The 13,101-nt window shown below is 38.9% G+C and overlaps 1 protein-coding gene across 2 annotated transcripts in view; it reads right to left on the bottom strand.

Annotated features, from left to right (window-relative positions):
- The window catches only part of LOC121156429 (intraflagellar transport associated protein), an 83,254-nt gene that overhangs the window by 57,173 nt on the left and 12,980 nt on the right, over positions 1 to 13,101 (bottom strand). The window contains exons 1-2 of one of the 2 annotated variants that reach the window (XM_040980124.1): positions 10,249 to 10,379; positions 2,972 to 3,117 (exon numbers count right to left, since the gene is read on the bottom strand). In XM_040980124.1, coding sequence (XP_040836058.1) covers positions 2,972 to 3,074 — 103 coding nt within the window. In that variant the 5' untranslated portion in view covers positions 3,075 to 3,117; positions 10,249 to 10,379. Of the gene's footprint in view, positions 1 to 2,971; positions 3,118 to 10,248; positions 10,380 to 13,101 lie in introns of those variants that run through there. The other variant, XM_040980123.1, reaches the window with a different exon arrangement.

Genomic DNA, 13,101 nt, shown 5'->3' with positions numbered 1-13,101 from the left:
AGGAAAACCACATCCTTCATTCTTGCTTACACACAGGAGTGTTAGCAGCCTAGCAGCCTTAACCCAAAACACTGAAATGGAATTTTAACTCAAATCCAGAATTCTCTCTCTCTCTTGCTCCTGCTCTGTCATCTAATCTCTTCTGGTGCCAAAGTTGCTACTTTTGATTCTTTGCACATTTCTTCTTTAAGGCTTACATGTAGTGTGAATAAAGAAAGAAGGACCGCTGTGCTCAGAAACAAAGTCCCTTTCCTTATTTTTCTACATTGGAAATGTCACTGTGGGCACAGTCTGAAGAGTGTATTAGCTCAGTGATGAGGTTCGATCCCTCCTGAGTTGTGCTACCCAGCGAGGACGTGGACTGACAGCCTTAGGAGCTGGTGAGGAGCTTGCAGCAGTTAGTGGCATACATGTGAGCAAGAGTCAAGAGAAAGACTTAAAAAAAAAACAGAAAGCAAAGATTTTAAAAGCTTTTAACTTTGACTGAGATATACATATCAGGGAATCTGTCATTACTATGAACAGAAAATTGTATGTTTCTGGCTCAAAATAAAGTCAACTTTACAAATACTTTCAAAAATAATTTAGCGTGTCAAAATGTCACTGCCATACCAAAATTCAGAAATTCTGTCACTTTTTCCCTTATTTCTGTCACCTTTTACCAGCCATTCTTACTGACAGGGTTGAGTCCAGAAAAACAAAAGTATGAGTCATTACGTTCTAACAAAGCAAGTATCTGTCTAAACCCATGTTCATGGACTAAAAGATGATTTAGCTATTCTCAACAATTTGATCTACACATATCATGTGAACCAAGATCATTAACAGACAATTCCAAGTTAACTGCGCAGTTTCTTAATGCTTCACCTGCCTACGTATTTAAAGCATCTGTCTACATGTTTAAATAATACATTGCATGTTTTCCAACTGCAAACAAAATAGATATCAATGCTACTCTGAAGTTGGGTGTGCTTTATCTGAAAATGCTTGGAACCAGAAGAATTTCAGATTTTAGATTCTGGAATAGCTGCATATACATGAGGATACATCTTAGAGATGGGACCCAAGTCTAAACACAAAAATTAAGTGTTTTGTATTCATCCAGTTACTTATAACATACAGGTAATTTTACAAACTATTTTTAATCTACTTGCAGTTTTGACTGCCACATATTTTTGGCATCCATTGACATTCAGAAAGCATACAATTTTACAACATTTCAGATTTTAGATTTTCAGATTTAGGAATATACAACTTGGATCTTGCACAATAAGACAGATTAGAATAACTTTTCATTTTCATTGTCCCTTCTTTTATATTTGCTCAGGATACAGGAACCATAACAAGAAATTTCAGTGTTAGGAACTTGCAATCAGGAAACACTCCAGTCTTAATCCTGTGTACACATTAGATACACCAGAGAAACTTTTTAAAAATACTGGTCCCTTGTCCCCAGGTAAACTTTGGAGTGAGCTTCGTATCTGATATATTGTCAGGGTCTTCAAGGCAGCGTAGTATGCCACTGCATGCAGTAGGAATAGCCTTGCACGGATCCTCAAGCAGGGATCAATGACCCAGACATGCTCAAGTTGAGAGCAAGCCAATGATACTCTGCAGCAGAATCCAGAACAAAAGTTACAACTCCAAACCCCAAGGAGCCAATCAGATGAATGAAGTAAATAATATAGGCCCACATTTGTAGATGGTGTTAAGGGATAGACAGCTTACAAACCAGGGAGCCTGCAGAGCTCCTAATCTTTATTTGTTAAGTTTTTAAAATGTACTATTTTTGTTGGAAAGGCAGATTTACAGAGAGGTACACAATATGAGATATCAGCTTGCCAAGTTGATCTGAATAGCAACACCAAATGTCCACCTTCCGGTCAATTTTAGCTCCCAAGTTCAATGATTTTGACCCCATAACACAACTCTTGGATATATAAAAACACTGATATTCATATGCATCCGTTACAAATACGATTAACAACAATCTGATCAGGAATGAAAGCTCAGAAATCATCTTCATGAAAAAATATCCAACACATTTACCTAGAGTAAGATTCGGAAAATTGTTGAAAATGTGGGGCCAGCATATGGCACAGCAAGTAAAGCTGCCACCGGTGATGCTGGCATTACATATGAGTACCACTTTGAGTCCTAGCTGCTCCACTTCTGAACTAGCTGCCTGCTAATGGCTTGGGAAATGAGTTAACTGATGGGTCAAGTGTTTGGGTCCCTACCGCCATCTAGAAGATCCAAAAGAAGCTCCTTGGTTCAATCTGGCTTAGCCCTGGCTGTTCCAGTCATCCAGAAAATGAGTTAGCAGATGTAATACATTTTTCTCTGTCTACATCTCTCTCTGTAGCTCTGAATTTCAAATAAATAAGTCAACCCTTTTGAAAAAAAAAAAGAAAATGTGGCACATATACACCATGGAATATTACTCATCCTCAAAAACAAATTAAATCTTTTCATTTGTGACAACTGGGAACTTCAAGTCTTTATGAGAAGTGGAAAAAATCAAGGCAGAGAAAGACGAGCATCACGTGATCGTACCTCGAGAACATAATTGAAAGGTATGAGGGAAGGTAACAGAGGCTGGGCAGAGAAGAAGGCTGGGAAGTATGGGGAAAGGCTGATAATCTAGGCTATAGCCAGATGATAACAATAAGTTTTAGGGTTCTAATGCTCAGCAGGGTAACTACAAAGAATGTTAATATATTGTATCTTTCACCATTAAAAAAAAAATAGAAAATGGAACTTTGGAAATTTTCACTATGAAAAAAAAAATGCAACATATTTAAAGAGATAAATACATGGACATGATACAATATATACGTGTACTGAAATATCACAAAGTATCCCATAAATATGTATCCATTAAATTTATACCCACTAAAACTTTTTAATTAAATTTTTTAAAAAAATGTTTGGTCCCTACTGCTATAAACAATTTACCTCTCCATCTTACCTTTGGAAAGATAAGTAAAACTGCTCAGAAACTCTTCATACGTTTGCTCATGAGAATTAACAAACTTATCCAAGACTTCTTGGGTTAAGTGATCTTCATCCATTCTCTTCAGTCTCAATAGCTGGACTTTCACAGAGCGTCTTTACCTACGAGTAAAGAAAAGTATGAGCTAAAGAGACTCATGGAGTGTCTGCCCCTTGAAAAATGCTGCAGATGGGTAGGGAAGAAATCCCAAGGCCTCAAAGGGTCAGATCAGGACGGTTCCTAGAACAATGAACTCCAACGCAAGCGCACTGGGTGCTACTCATTTCTTTATTACTGAGAATACTACCAAATTTGGGGTTTTTTTTCTTCAATTCCTTCATTATCATCTTCTTAATTAATGGTAGTATCATTATACAATTACATGACTAGAAATGTAATATTCAGCCTTTCAAAATGAGAACTTTATATGTTGGTTTATTTTTACCGGAAAGAGAGATATACAGGGAACAGAAGAGAAAGATCTTTCATCTGATGATTCACTCCCTAAGCAGCCACAATGGCCGGAGCTGTGCTGATCTGAAGCCAGGAGCCTGAAGTTTCTTCCGGGTGTCCCACATGGGTGCAGGGTCCCAAGGCTTTGGGCCATTCTAGTCTGCTTTCCCAGGACACGAGCAAGAAGCACAACGGGAAGTGGGGCCAATGGAATACAAACTGGCACCCATATGGGATCCTGTTGCATGCAAGGTGAGGAATTTTAGATGCTATGCTACCGTACTGGGACCCAAAATGAGAACTTTGAATAGTGTATCAACTAACCACCCATTCAATGAAAATCAACTATAAAAAACAAATATTTACTTTTTGAAGATTTTATCTACTTTGAAGGACAGATTTTACACAGAGAGAAAAGGATAGAGAAGGTCTTCCATCTGCTGGTTCACTTCTCAAGTGGATACAACTGACAGAGCTAAGCCAATCAGGAGGCAGGAGACTCTTCAGGGTCTCCCATATGGATGCAGGGTCCCAGGTACTTGGTCTGTTTTCTGCTGCTTTCCCAGACCAAAAGCAGAGAGCTGGATTGCAAGTTGAGCAGCTGGGACAAAACCGGTGTCCAAAGGGGTGCCAGTGCCACAGGGTGGAGGATTAGCCTTCCCCTTAGAACTAATATGTATTAGCCACGTATTTAGCACTGACTTTGTAACAGGAACCATTCTAAGCACTTTAATTTCACCTATCAAAACAACTGCAGGTAAGTTCTAGGGCCAACACAGAGAGGCATCAGTTCTAGCAGTCTGACCCTGAAGTATTTCACCACACTTCCCTGGGAACACAGGGCAACATCTTCCCTCACACTGGTAGTGCTGACAAGCAGCTGCCTTGCCTGTGCTGTAACACCACCAGAGACTGGAAACTCCAACTACTACAAAAACACCTTTGGGTAATTCTACTACACACTTCAAAGACTGAGCCCAAATTCATCTCCCCATGTCCCATCCCAGTAGGTCTCTGAGCCCCCAAGGTAGTAATGAACAACTTCCATCCTTCTTATATCTGGCATCCTTTCAAATATCTGGAAAAAAAATCAATGCTGTCCTTTTTGGATCTTCTCATTTCATTCATTGAGATCAATTTCTTTTTCAAAACCCAACATAGAACTCATGCTGACTCTGAAGGCTTTGCCCACTCATCTCTCACCATCACCACAGGAGAAGCTGCTCATGACTTCTGTGTGAATGTCTACCAGTAACCTGTTGTGTTAAAAACAGCTGTACACAACTCCAGTCCTCTGTTACACTAGAAAAGGCAGAGCCTACATCTTTTCATCTTTGGATCCCAAATGCTTAACAACTCAGGATGTGGCATGCAGCTGGCATTCAATCCATATGGAGCTAAAATTATTCATCTGAGCAGGCACAACAGCCAACTATAACGAGCAGCAGGCCAAACTTGCTAGTAATATTTAAACTTGCACAATAGCCTCACCTGCGCTTTAGAGGACCTTGTTCTTGAACAATCTACCTGGAAAAGATCACAATGTGTGCATCCCTTCAACTATGCCATCAGACTAAAATACTAGACTCCATATATGTCCTGGATTTGGAAAGATTTGACTAACCCTCATATTCTGAACACTGCACTCTGATATATAGTTGAAGATCGCATTCACATTCCTGTTGGCTGCTTCACGCTGTCAGCTCATTTAGCATACTGCTAGCTAAATGCCTGTCAGCTAAGACACAATGCCTTAATCCTGACACAATTTGAACTTTGTTTTCACTTGTGATATTTCACCTTGTTAAACTCCATTTGTTCTATATGAAATATTAAGCTTACACAGTTTTGAGAAAACTGACTCTTTACTGAATCCAAAAGAGTAATTACTGCCCAAATGACCAATATAAAACATGGGTTACTCCTATGCTGTACGGCAGAAGAGAAAGTGTCAAGATTTCTTCTACTTTTCTGAAACAAGGGAGAGGAATCTATTAGATGATACAGATCTTTTCTTCTCTAATTCCTTTTAGATATCTGCATAAATCACACAGGTGCATATAAGGCAAAAATGTAAATATGCTCTTAATTATTCTTTGTCCTCAGAAATCCTACCAAAAGTAAATTCTCTTGATATATGTTGGATATATTTCTCTTTCTCTATAGAGAATGAGAAAAAGGTTTTTTTTCCACAAAATGGGACATTATATGTTATTCTTCATAAGCTTTATAAATCAATAATTTATCATGGAACTAACCCACTTTAATATTTACATCTAGCCTTTCTTTCAAATAGTCACATAGTCACACCCTTACACCCTCTCTGGACCTGTCTCCCTTGTTTATGAAAAGGGTGATAATAGGACAAGTCTGGGGGCAGCATTGTGGCACAGCAAATTAAGCCACTGCCTGCAGCACTGGCATCTCCTTTAGGCATTAATTCATGTCCTGGCTGCTGCACTTTTGATCCAGCTCCCTGCTGATGCATCTGGGAAAGCAGCAGCAGATGGCCCAATTGGTTGAGCCATAGCACTTGTGTAGAAGACCTAGAAGAAGCTTCTGGATTCAACCTGGTGGTCCAACCCCAGTTGATCAGCCATTTTGCAAGTGAATCAGCACATGGAAGATTTCTGTGTCATTGTCTCTCTGTAATGCTGCCTATCAAACAAATCAAAATGGCACAGGTCGACACTTATCTTCAACTTTGAAATACCAAGAATATAATTTAAAAAAAAATGTTCCTAAGGTGATGCCCAAACTCATATCATGGTAAAAACTCGATTTGAATTAAAAGAGAAGCACCTGCAGCTTTTTTCTCTTCAGTGGAACTATTTATGTATTTCTCTGCAAAAATACTAACGGGCTTGCCTATGAGCTGCATTCCAGGCCCACTGGAGATTCCATATAATATATTGCATATACTCTGATTTCCTTTCTAAATTCTAAAAACTAAAATTCTGAAAACACCTAAACGAGGTTTTGATAAAGAATTGCAAAGCTATATGTGTATTCACGGGGTTGTTCTGAGGAGTAAACAGGTATACACAGCATCTCTGGACAAATCAGCACAGTGATGGAAGAGTCTCTGTGTATCTTTTGTGACTGGGCCGCTCCGACTCTGCACTAACATTACAAAATGATAAATTAAGACATTTCCTCATGTCATAAACCCAGCTGTTCAATATCAAGCACTAGAATGGTTGACGCTTCAGTTTCCAAACCCTCAGGGAACAGATGAACTTCACAGAGACGAGCCAACACACAGCCAGCAACCTTACATATGCCTTCCCCAACCTGACAGCTAGCCAGGCAGCAGCCCTAACGTGCTGGTGAACCTCTGCAGTCACATAGGCCACAGCACCCACAGGTGCCCAAGCTCAGCCCAGCCCAGCAGCAAGACCACAGCCCTCAACCTATGAGGGATTGTGCTACATAACTACTGGCTACCAGCTTCCATTGGACTCGAACCCAGTGCAACAGCCAGCAGCAACAGCCCTGTCCCTAGCAAAATTTTATATCCCTGCAGTAATAACACTTGCAGCTTCAGCTACCAAAGCAACAGTAGGCTCTGCTAAAAGGTCTACAACTGAAGAAGTCACACAGAAAATGAAGTGCCAAAGCTAACATAACATGGCAAACTGACACCTTAGTTTCTCCCTAAAGTTAAAAAAAAAAAATTACTGTTGCCCCAGCTCAGATAACAATGACAGAAGACATATGAAAAAGCAAGGAAATACTGCCACTTTCAAGGGAAAGAAATGATTTTCTAAACAACATTTTTTTTAAAAAAAGGAAGCTAAATAAATGCCTGAAAGGGAATTCAATACATTAGTCTTAAGGATATTCCATGAGATAGCACAGTATCAACAGCACTTTGAGGAAATGAAAAAAAAAAGATAAATAATTTGAGCAAATTGAGTAAAGCATTAGACACAGGAAAATATATCACAAAGAAGACCAAACAAAAGTGCCTTTTGTTCAATAAACATAATAAATACAATTGAAAATTACAACAAGAAACTGGATCAAGCAGATCAAAAGGGTTTTTAAACTTGAAAATAGCTCTTTTGAATTAGCCCAGTCAGAGGAAAGTAAATAAAAAAGGAATGAAAAGGAATACAGAAAGACTACTGGGCTTGGCACAATGGCTCAATGGCTAAATCCTCACTTTGCATGCACTGGGATCCCATATGGGCTCTTGTTCTTGTTCTGTCTAATCCACTTTCCATCCAGCTCCCTGCTTGTGGCCTGAGAAAGCAGTCGAGGATGGCCCAAAGCCTTGGGACGCTGCACCCATGTGGGACACCCAGAAGGAGCTCCAGGCTCCTAGCTTCAGATTAGCTCAGCTCCAGCTATTGTCACCATTTGAGGAGGGAACCAAGCAATTAAAGGACTTTCTGTCTGTATCGCTAACTTTCCATAAACCTGATATGACTTTGCAATCAAATAAGTTAAAAAAAAAAAAACAAAAGGAATCTACAATACCTTTGTGATGCATTAAGCACACAAATGTTTGCATTACAGGAATTCCGAAGGGTGAAGAGATGGATAAAAGCAAAGAAAGGATATCTGATGAAATAATAGCTGAAAACCTCCCAAATCTTGGAAGAGATATGGACATCCAGATCTATAAAGGTCAAAGAACTCCAAGCAGATATAACAATGAGAGAATTCTGAAAGAATTCTTAAAGCAGCAAAAGGAAAACACCAAGGCACGTTTCAGGGGACTCCTATCAGGCGGACAGCAGATTTCTGAGCAGAAACCTTGCAGGCCAGGGGAGAATAGAATGACACACTCAGAAAGCTGAAAGAAAAAAAAATTATCAATCAAGAAGCCTAGAGTCAGCAAGGCTAGCCTCAGAAGCAAAGAAGAAGTGAGCGTTTTCTCAGATCAGCAGGAACTAAGGGGATTCATCACCACCAGGCTGGCCTTGTAGGAAGTGTTGCAAGAAGCCCAGCATCTAGAAGCAGTAGCACAATAACTACCCTCATGAAAACCCACAGAAGTATAACCTCATGGTCGGCCACATACACAAATGAGAAAGAGAAAGTAAACTAATTTTATCATTGCAGTCACCAAACCACAAAGACTAGCAATAAGAAAGAAGAAAGTAACAAGATATACAAAACAGCCAGAAAAAATGGCCAACAGAATAACAGAAGTAAGTTGTTACTCATTAATAATATCCTTGAATGCAAATGAGTTAAATTCCCCAGCAAAATGATATAGAGTGATGGAATGGATGAGAACAAAAGACTCAACTATGTACTGAACACAAGATGTTTACTTCTGACACACAATTAATGATAAAACAATCAATTCAGAAGGAGGATCTAACCATTGTAAAAACAAGTATGTACCACTGGACCATCCAAATATGGATCCAATACCCTTACATCTAACAGAAGGAGACTTCACGACAACAGATGTTGAGAACTTCAATATCCCACTTATCAATGGACAGGTCATCGAAATAGAAAATCAACAATAAAACACTAGAGTTATATTGTGCTATAGACCAAAGGAATTTAACACAAGTGGAACACTTCTTCCCACAGCTGTGGAGTATACATTGTTCTCATCAGTATATGGAACAGTTCTCAGAATAGACCCTACATTACACCACACAACAAGTGTCAACCTATTTTTAAAATCTAAATCATGTATTCTCTTAGGCAACTGTGAAATACACTTAGCAATCAGCCAGAGGAACTGTGGAAGTTACACACACACGGAAATTAAACCAAATGTTTAGCCATGTTCTTCTTACCATTCTTATTAACACAGTAGTGGGACTGCCACCCATAACAATTAAATAATAAAGTCACAGAGGAATCCACTTTGGAAAGAAGTCAAGCTGCCCATATGTACAGTTGACATAATTTTATATACAGAAAAATTAAAACTTACCAAAAAAACCACCACCCCAAACTGTTAGAAGTGATAGGTGAATTCAGTAAAAAAAACAACAACAACAACAACAAAAAAAAAAAAACGCAATATACATGATCACCTTGCAAAATCAGTAGCATTTCAATGCCCTAATAACAAACAACATGGAAAAGAAATCATGAAAGAGATCCCATTTACAATAACAACAGCAAAAACTGGAAAATATCATGTAGCAAATCAAAGCAAGGGGGTAAAAGAAACTAAGGAGGCCACTAGGAAGTGGAAAGTCATCCACGGTCATGGATTTGAAGGAAATCCTATTTTTAAATGTCAGTACTGCTCAAATTAATCTAGATTCAGAGCAGACCCTGCTGTAATACCAATAACATTCTTCACAGGAATTACATGGGGGAAAACATTTGTAAACTGCTCAGCTGATGAGAGAACTCAGCACAACAGACCCCTCAAAAATCCAATTTAAAAAATGGGGTCTGGGCCCAGCTTAGCAGCTAATGTCCTCACCTTGCATGCACCAGGATCCCACACAGGTACCGGTTCTAATCCCAGCAGTCTTGCTTCCCTTCCAGGTCCCTGCTTATGGCCTGAGAAAGCAGTGAAGGATAGGCCAAAGACGTGGGACCTTGCACCAAGCGTGGGAGACCCAGAAAAGTCTCTGAGCTCCTGGCTTCAGATCAGCACAGCTCCAGTCATTGCAGCTGCTTGGGAGTAAGCAATAGATGGAAGATCTTCCTCTTTGTCTCTCCTCCTCTCTGTATAATTAAATATTTTTTTAAAAGGGTGGGGGATCTGAGTAGACATGCCTCAAAACAAGATACACACATGGTCAACAGGTTTATGAAATCATCAGGAAAAGGGAAGCCAAAACCACAATGAGATGCTATCTCACTCCAGTGACAATGGCAACTAGCCAAAGGACAGCACATGCTGGCGAGGATGTAGAGTGAGAACGAAGCTGATGTGCCGCTGATGAGGACTTAGATCAGTGCAGCTTCTTGGAAAAGAGTATGGAGTCTCCTCAAAAATCTAGAACCAGAACTGGCATACAATGCAGCATTCCCACGGTAGGTATACATCCAAAGGAAAGAAAATCAGGATGCCAAAGGGTTAACTGTTCTTGCCCTGTTTATTGCAGCCCTGTTCACAGCAGCCAGGGTTTGGAGTCAACCTAGCTGTTCTGGTGGTCAATGAATGCATAAGAAGCACTTAGTGACCCATATGCCATGGAATATTATCCAGTCATTAAAAAGGGCACGGTCCTGTCTGTTTTTGCAACACAGATGGGCCTGGGGACATTGGGTTAGGCGAGATAAGCCAACCCAGAAAAAAAACTACTGTATGTCCCCACTTAGCTGCGAAAGCTTCAAAAGTTGATCTCACAGAAGTAGAGAGTAGAACAGTGATTACGGGGAGCTGGAGAGGGTAGTAGGGAGCAGAGAGAGCGGCACGGTTGGTGGTGCAAGGGTGCAGTTGGATGGGAGTGCTATCTTTGTAATGAGCTACAGCACAGTGAGGTCACTGGAAACATTGTGTTTTCAAAATAGCTAACAGAATCTGTTCCCAACACAAGTGACAAACATTTGAGTTGACAGACATGCTAATTAATCAGACCACTATGCATTGTCTATATGCTTTGAAATATTACAATCCATCCCATAAGTATGCCCAGTTATATGTCAATTACAAATAAGCAGACACATATTAGATCCTCTTTAAACACGAAATAAATAAGGTAATTCCTCTTTTATTACACCTCGTAAGGGTCTGAGACGGGGGAAGAGTGTGCAGCTAGGTATAAACTTAAGAAACATTTTCAAGCTATTGGCACCTGAAAAATTGAGGAATATGAAAAATCATCTGGTATGGCTTATAGAAATTTACCTGAAGCACTGCCAGGCTTCAGCAATGCAAAGTTTCATAAATTATGGTTGCTGTTGTTAGATAATAAATACCAATAAATAATCTGGAAGGTGGCTATCGTTTCACTATCAGCTAGATATGTACTTCATTACAACAACTCCAACATCCATCTGCTTCTCCGGGACTGGAGTCCAGCAAAATGACGACAATGCATTCTAGCAAACTCTCGCTCACACTATCTCTGGCAATCTATCTGAACAAATACCAAACAGAAGCAGCCAGGCTATGGTTTCTACTGCAGTAAATGTCTTGCAGAAATGACAACAGAAATATCAATAAGCTTCTTTTCCAACTCCCAAGTCAATTTCTTTTGAGAACTGGCCCTTGATGAGATCTCAGTAGTACTAAAGACAAAGAATGAGCCTGGGTATGCCCAGCACAAAGGACTTTATTCTATTCATACATTTAAAACAATGCACAAAGAAATAGATCATGTTTCTTCTGTTTTAAAGACTTTAGAGATACAGTTTCATCAGCTGTCTGCTATTTGAAGAATTTAAGAAATACTCATCTTCAAATCTATAACTTTCCTTATCTATAAAAATATGAACAATCTAAAAATGCTAAAGAATCTAAACAATGCTAAAAATGCACAGAGACTGACAGAGCAGATCATCGTTTACCAGACAACCAAGTGGTTTATGCAAATCCTGGCGGTTTTCTAAAAGGAAGCAGTGCTTTTTAATTACCACTGATGTACTGCAGTATTTTTATCACAAGGTACCTTGCTACAAGAAAAAGGAGAGACGACACTTCCCTGGGAACAGCATTGTTCGGTTTTGGTTTGGTGTTTATGTTTGAAGGCTTTGAGATCCACATGAAACACATAGAACATATTGAAATGACGAGAAAACATATACAGATATCTATTGGTAAATCATAAGCAATACTTCCCCGTCACAGGAGTGTGTATCACTCTGCCTAGATGACTAAATTTTGCTGGAAGACCTTAAGCCTGGTTAAATAATCATGCTCTTTTTTCGATAAGTCATGGAGAAATAGCACGAAAAATCTCCCACATGACTTACTGCAAGGACTGTTTCTTACAATAAAAAGAGAAAACTAACAACTGTCTAAGCCAGCTAATACTGTGTGCTCTCTATAAGGATATCATTCTAAATGACGGTGTATGAAAGGATTACCACTGCTTTAGCACACCTATGACATTTATCTCCAGGTGACTGCCTAACAGACTTACTTGATAAAATGCAACCTTCAGAGAAAGACAAGAGTGAAAACAGCCTTCTTTTAGAAACATAGACTTACAAAATACTGACAGCATTTAGCTTAGTATTATAGCTTGAGTCATTTAATAGGAATTTTAGTTAAGAGTGTTTCTCTTTCTAAATTTTTATCCATACATGGAGTTAGGCTAATACATTAACACCTAAAGAAGCATATAAAGTAAAACTTAGTTCATTATATAAAAGAAATTGGAATGTTTACTGAATAAATCTTGAGTGGTTACTTAATAAATCATTAAATGGTGATGTGTGTGAACAGATCCTTAATATTTTCTGAAGATTAAGGGTTTCTAGTCATGAAACAAAAATTAATATTCTGCATCAGGGGTTACAAATACTACATTATAAAATCATTTTGTGGGATTTTTTTTTACCCTTAAAGTTTTAACCAAAGTTATGTTTCAAAGGTAAATTTTAGAAAGAAAACTTCTGAGTGTGTCAATTCTTTCCGTGTCACAGAATCTGAGTGGAAATTTTTTGCAAGACTAATAAGAATTGAATTTGATTTTATCATTTCCCAAATTTCATATTTTGTTACATACCATCTAAACGATAGCAAAAACATTCATCCTTTATTT

Source organism: Ochotona curzoniae, unplaced genomic scaffold (genome assembly GCF_017591425.1).
Source record: "Ochotona curzoniae isolate NIBS_2020 unplaced genomic scaffold, NIBS_Ocur_1.0 contig_3432, whole genome shotgun sequence".
NCBI classification, from domain to species: domain Eukaryota; kingdom Metazoa; phylum Chordata; class Mammalia; order Lagomorpha; family Ochotonidae; genus Ochotona; species Ochotona curzoniae.
Note: the sequence above shows the minus strand (reverse complement) of the source record. Positions and strands in the feature narration are given on the sequence as shown.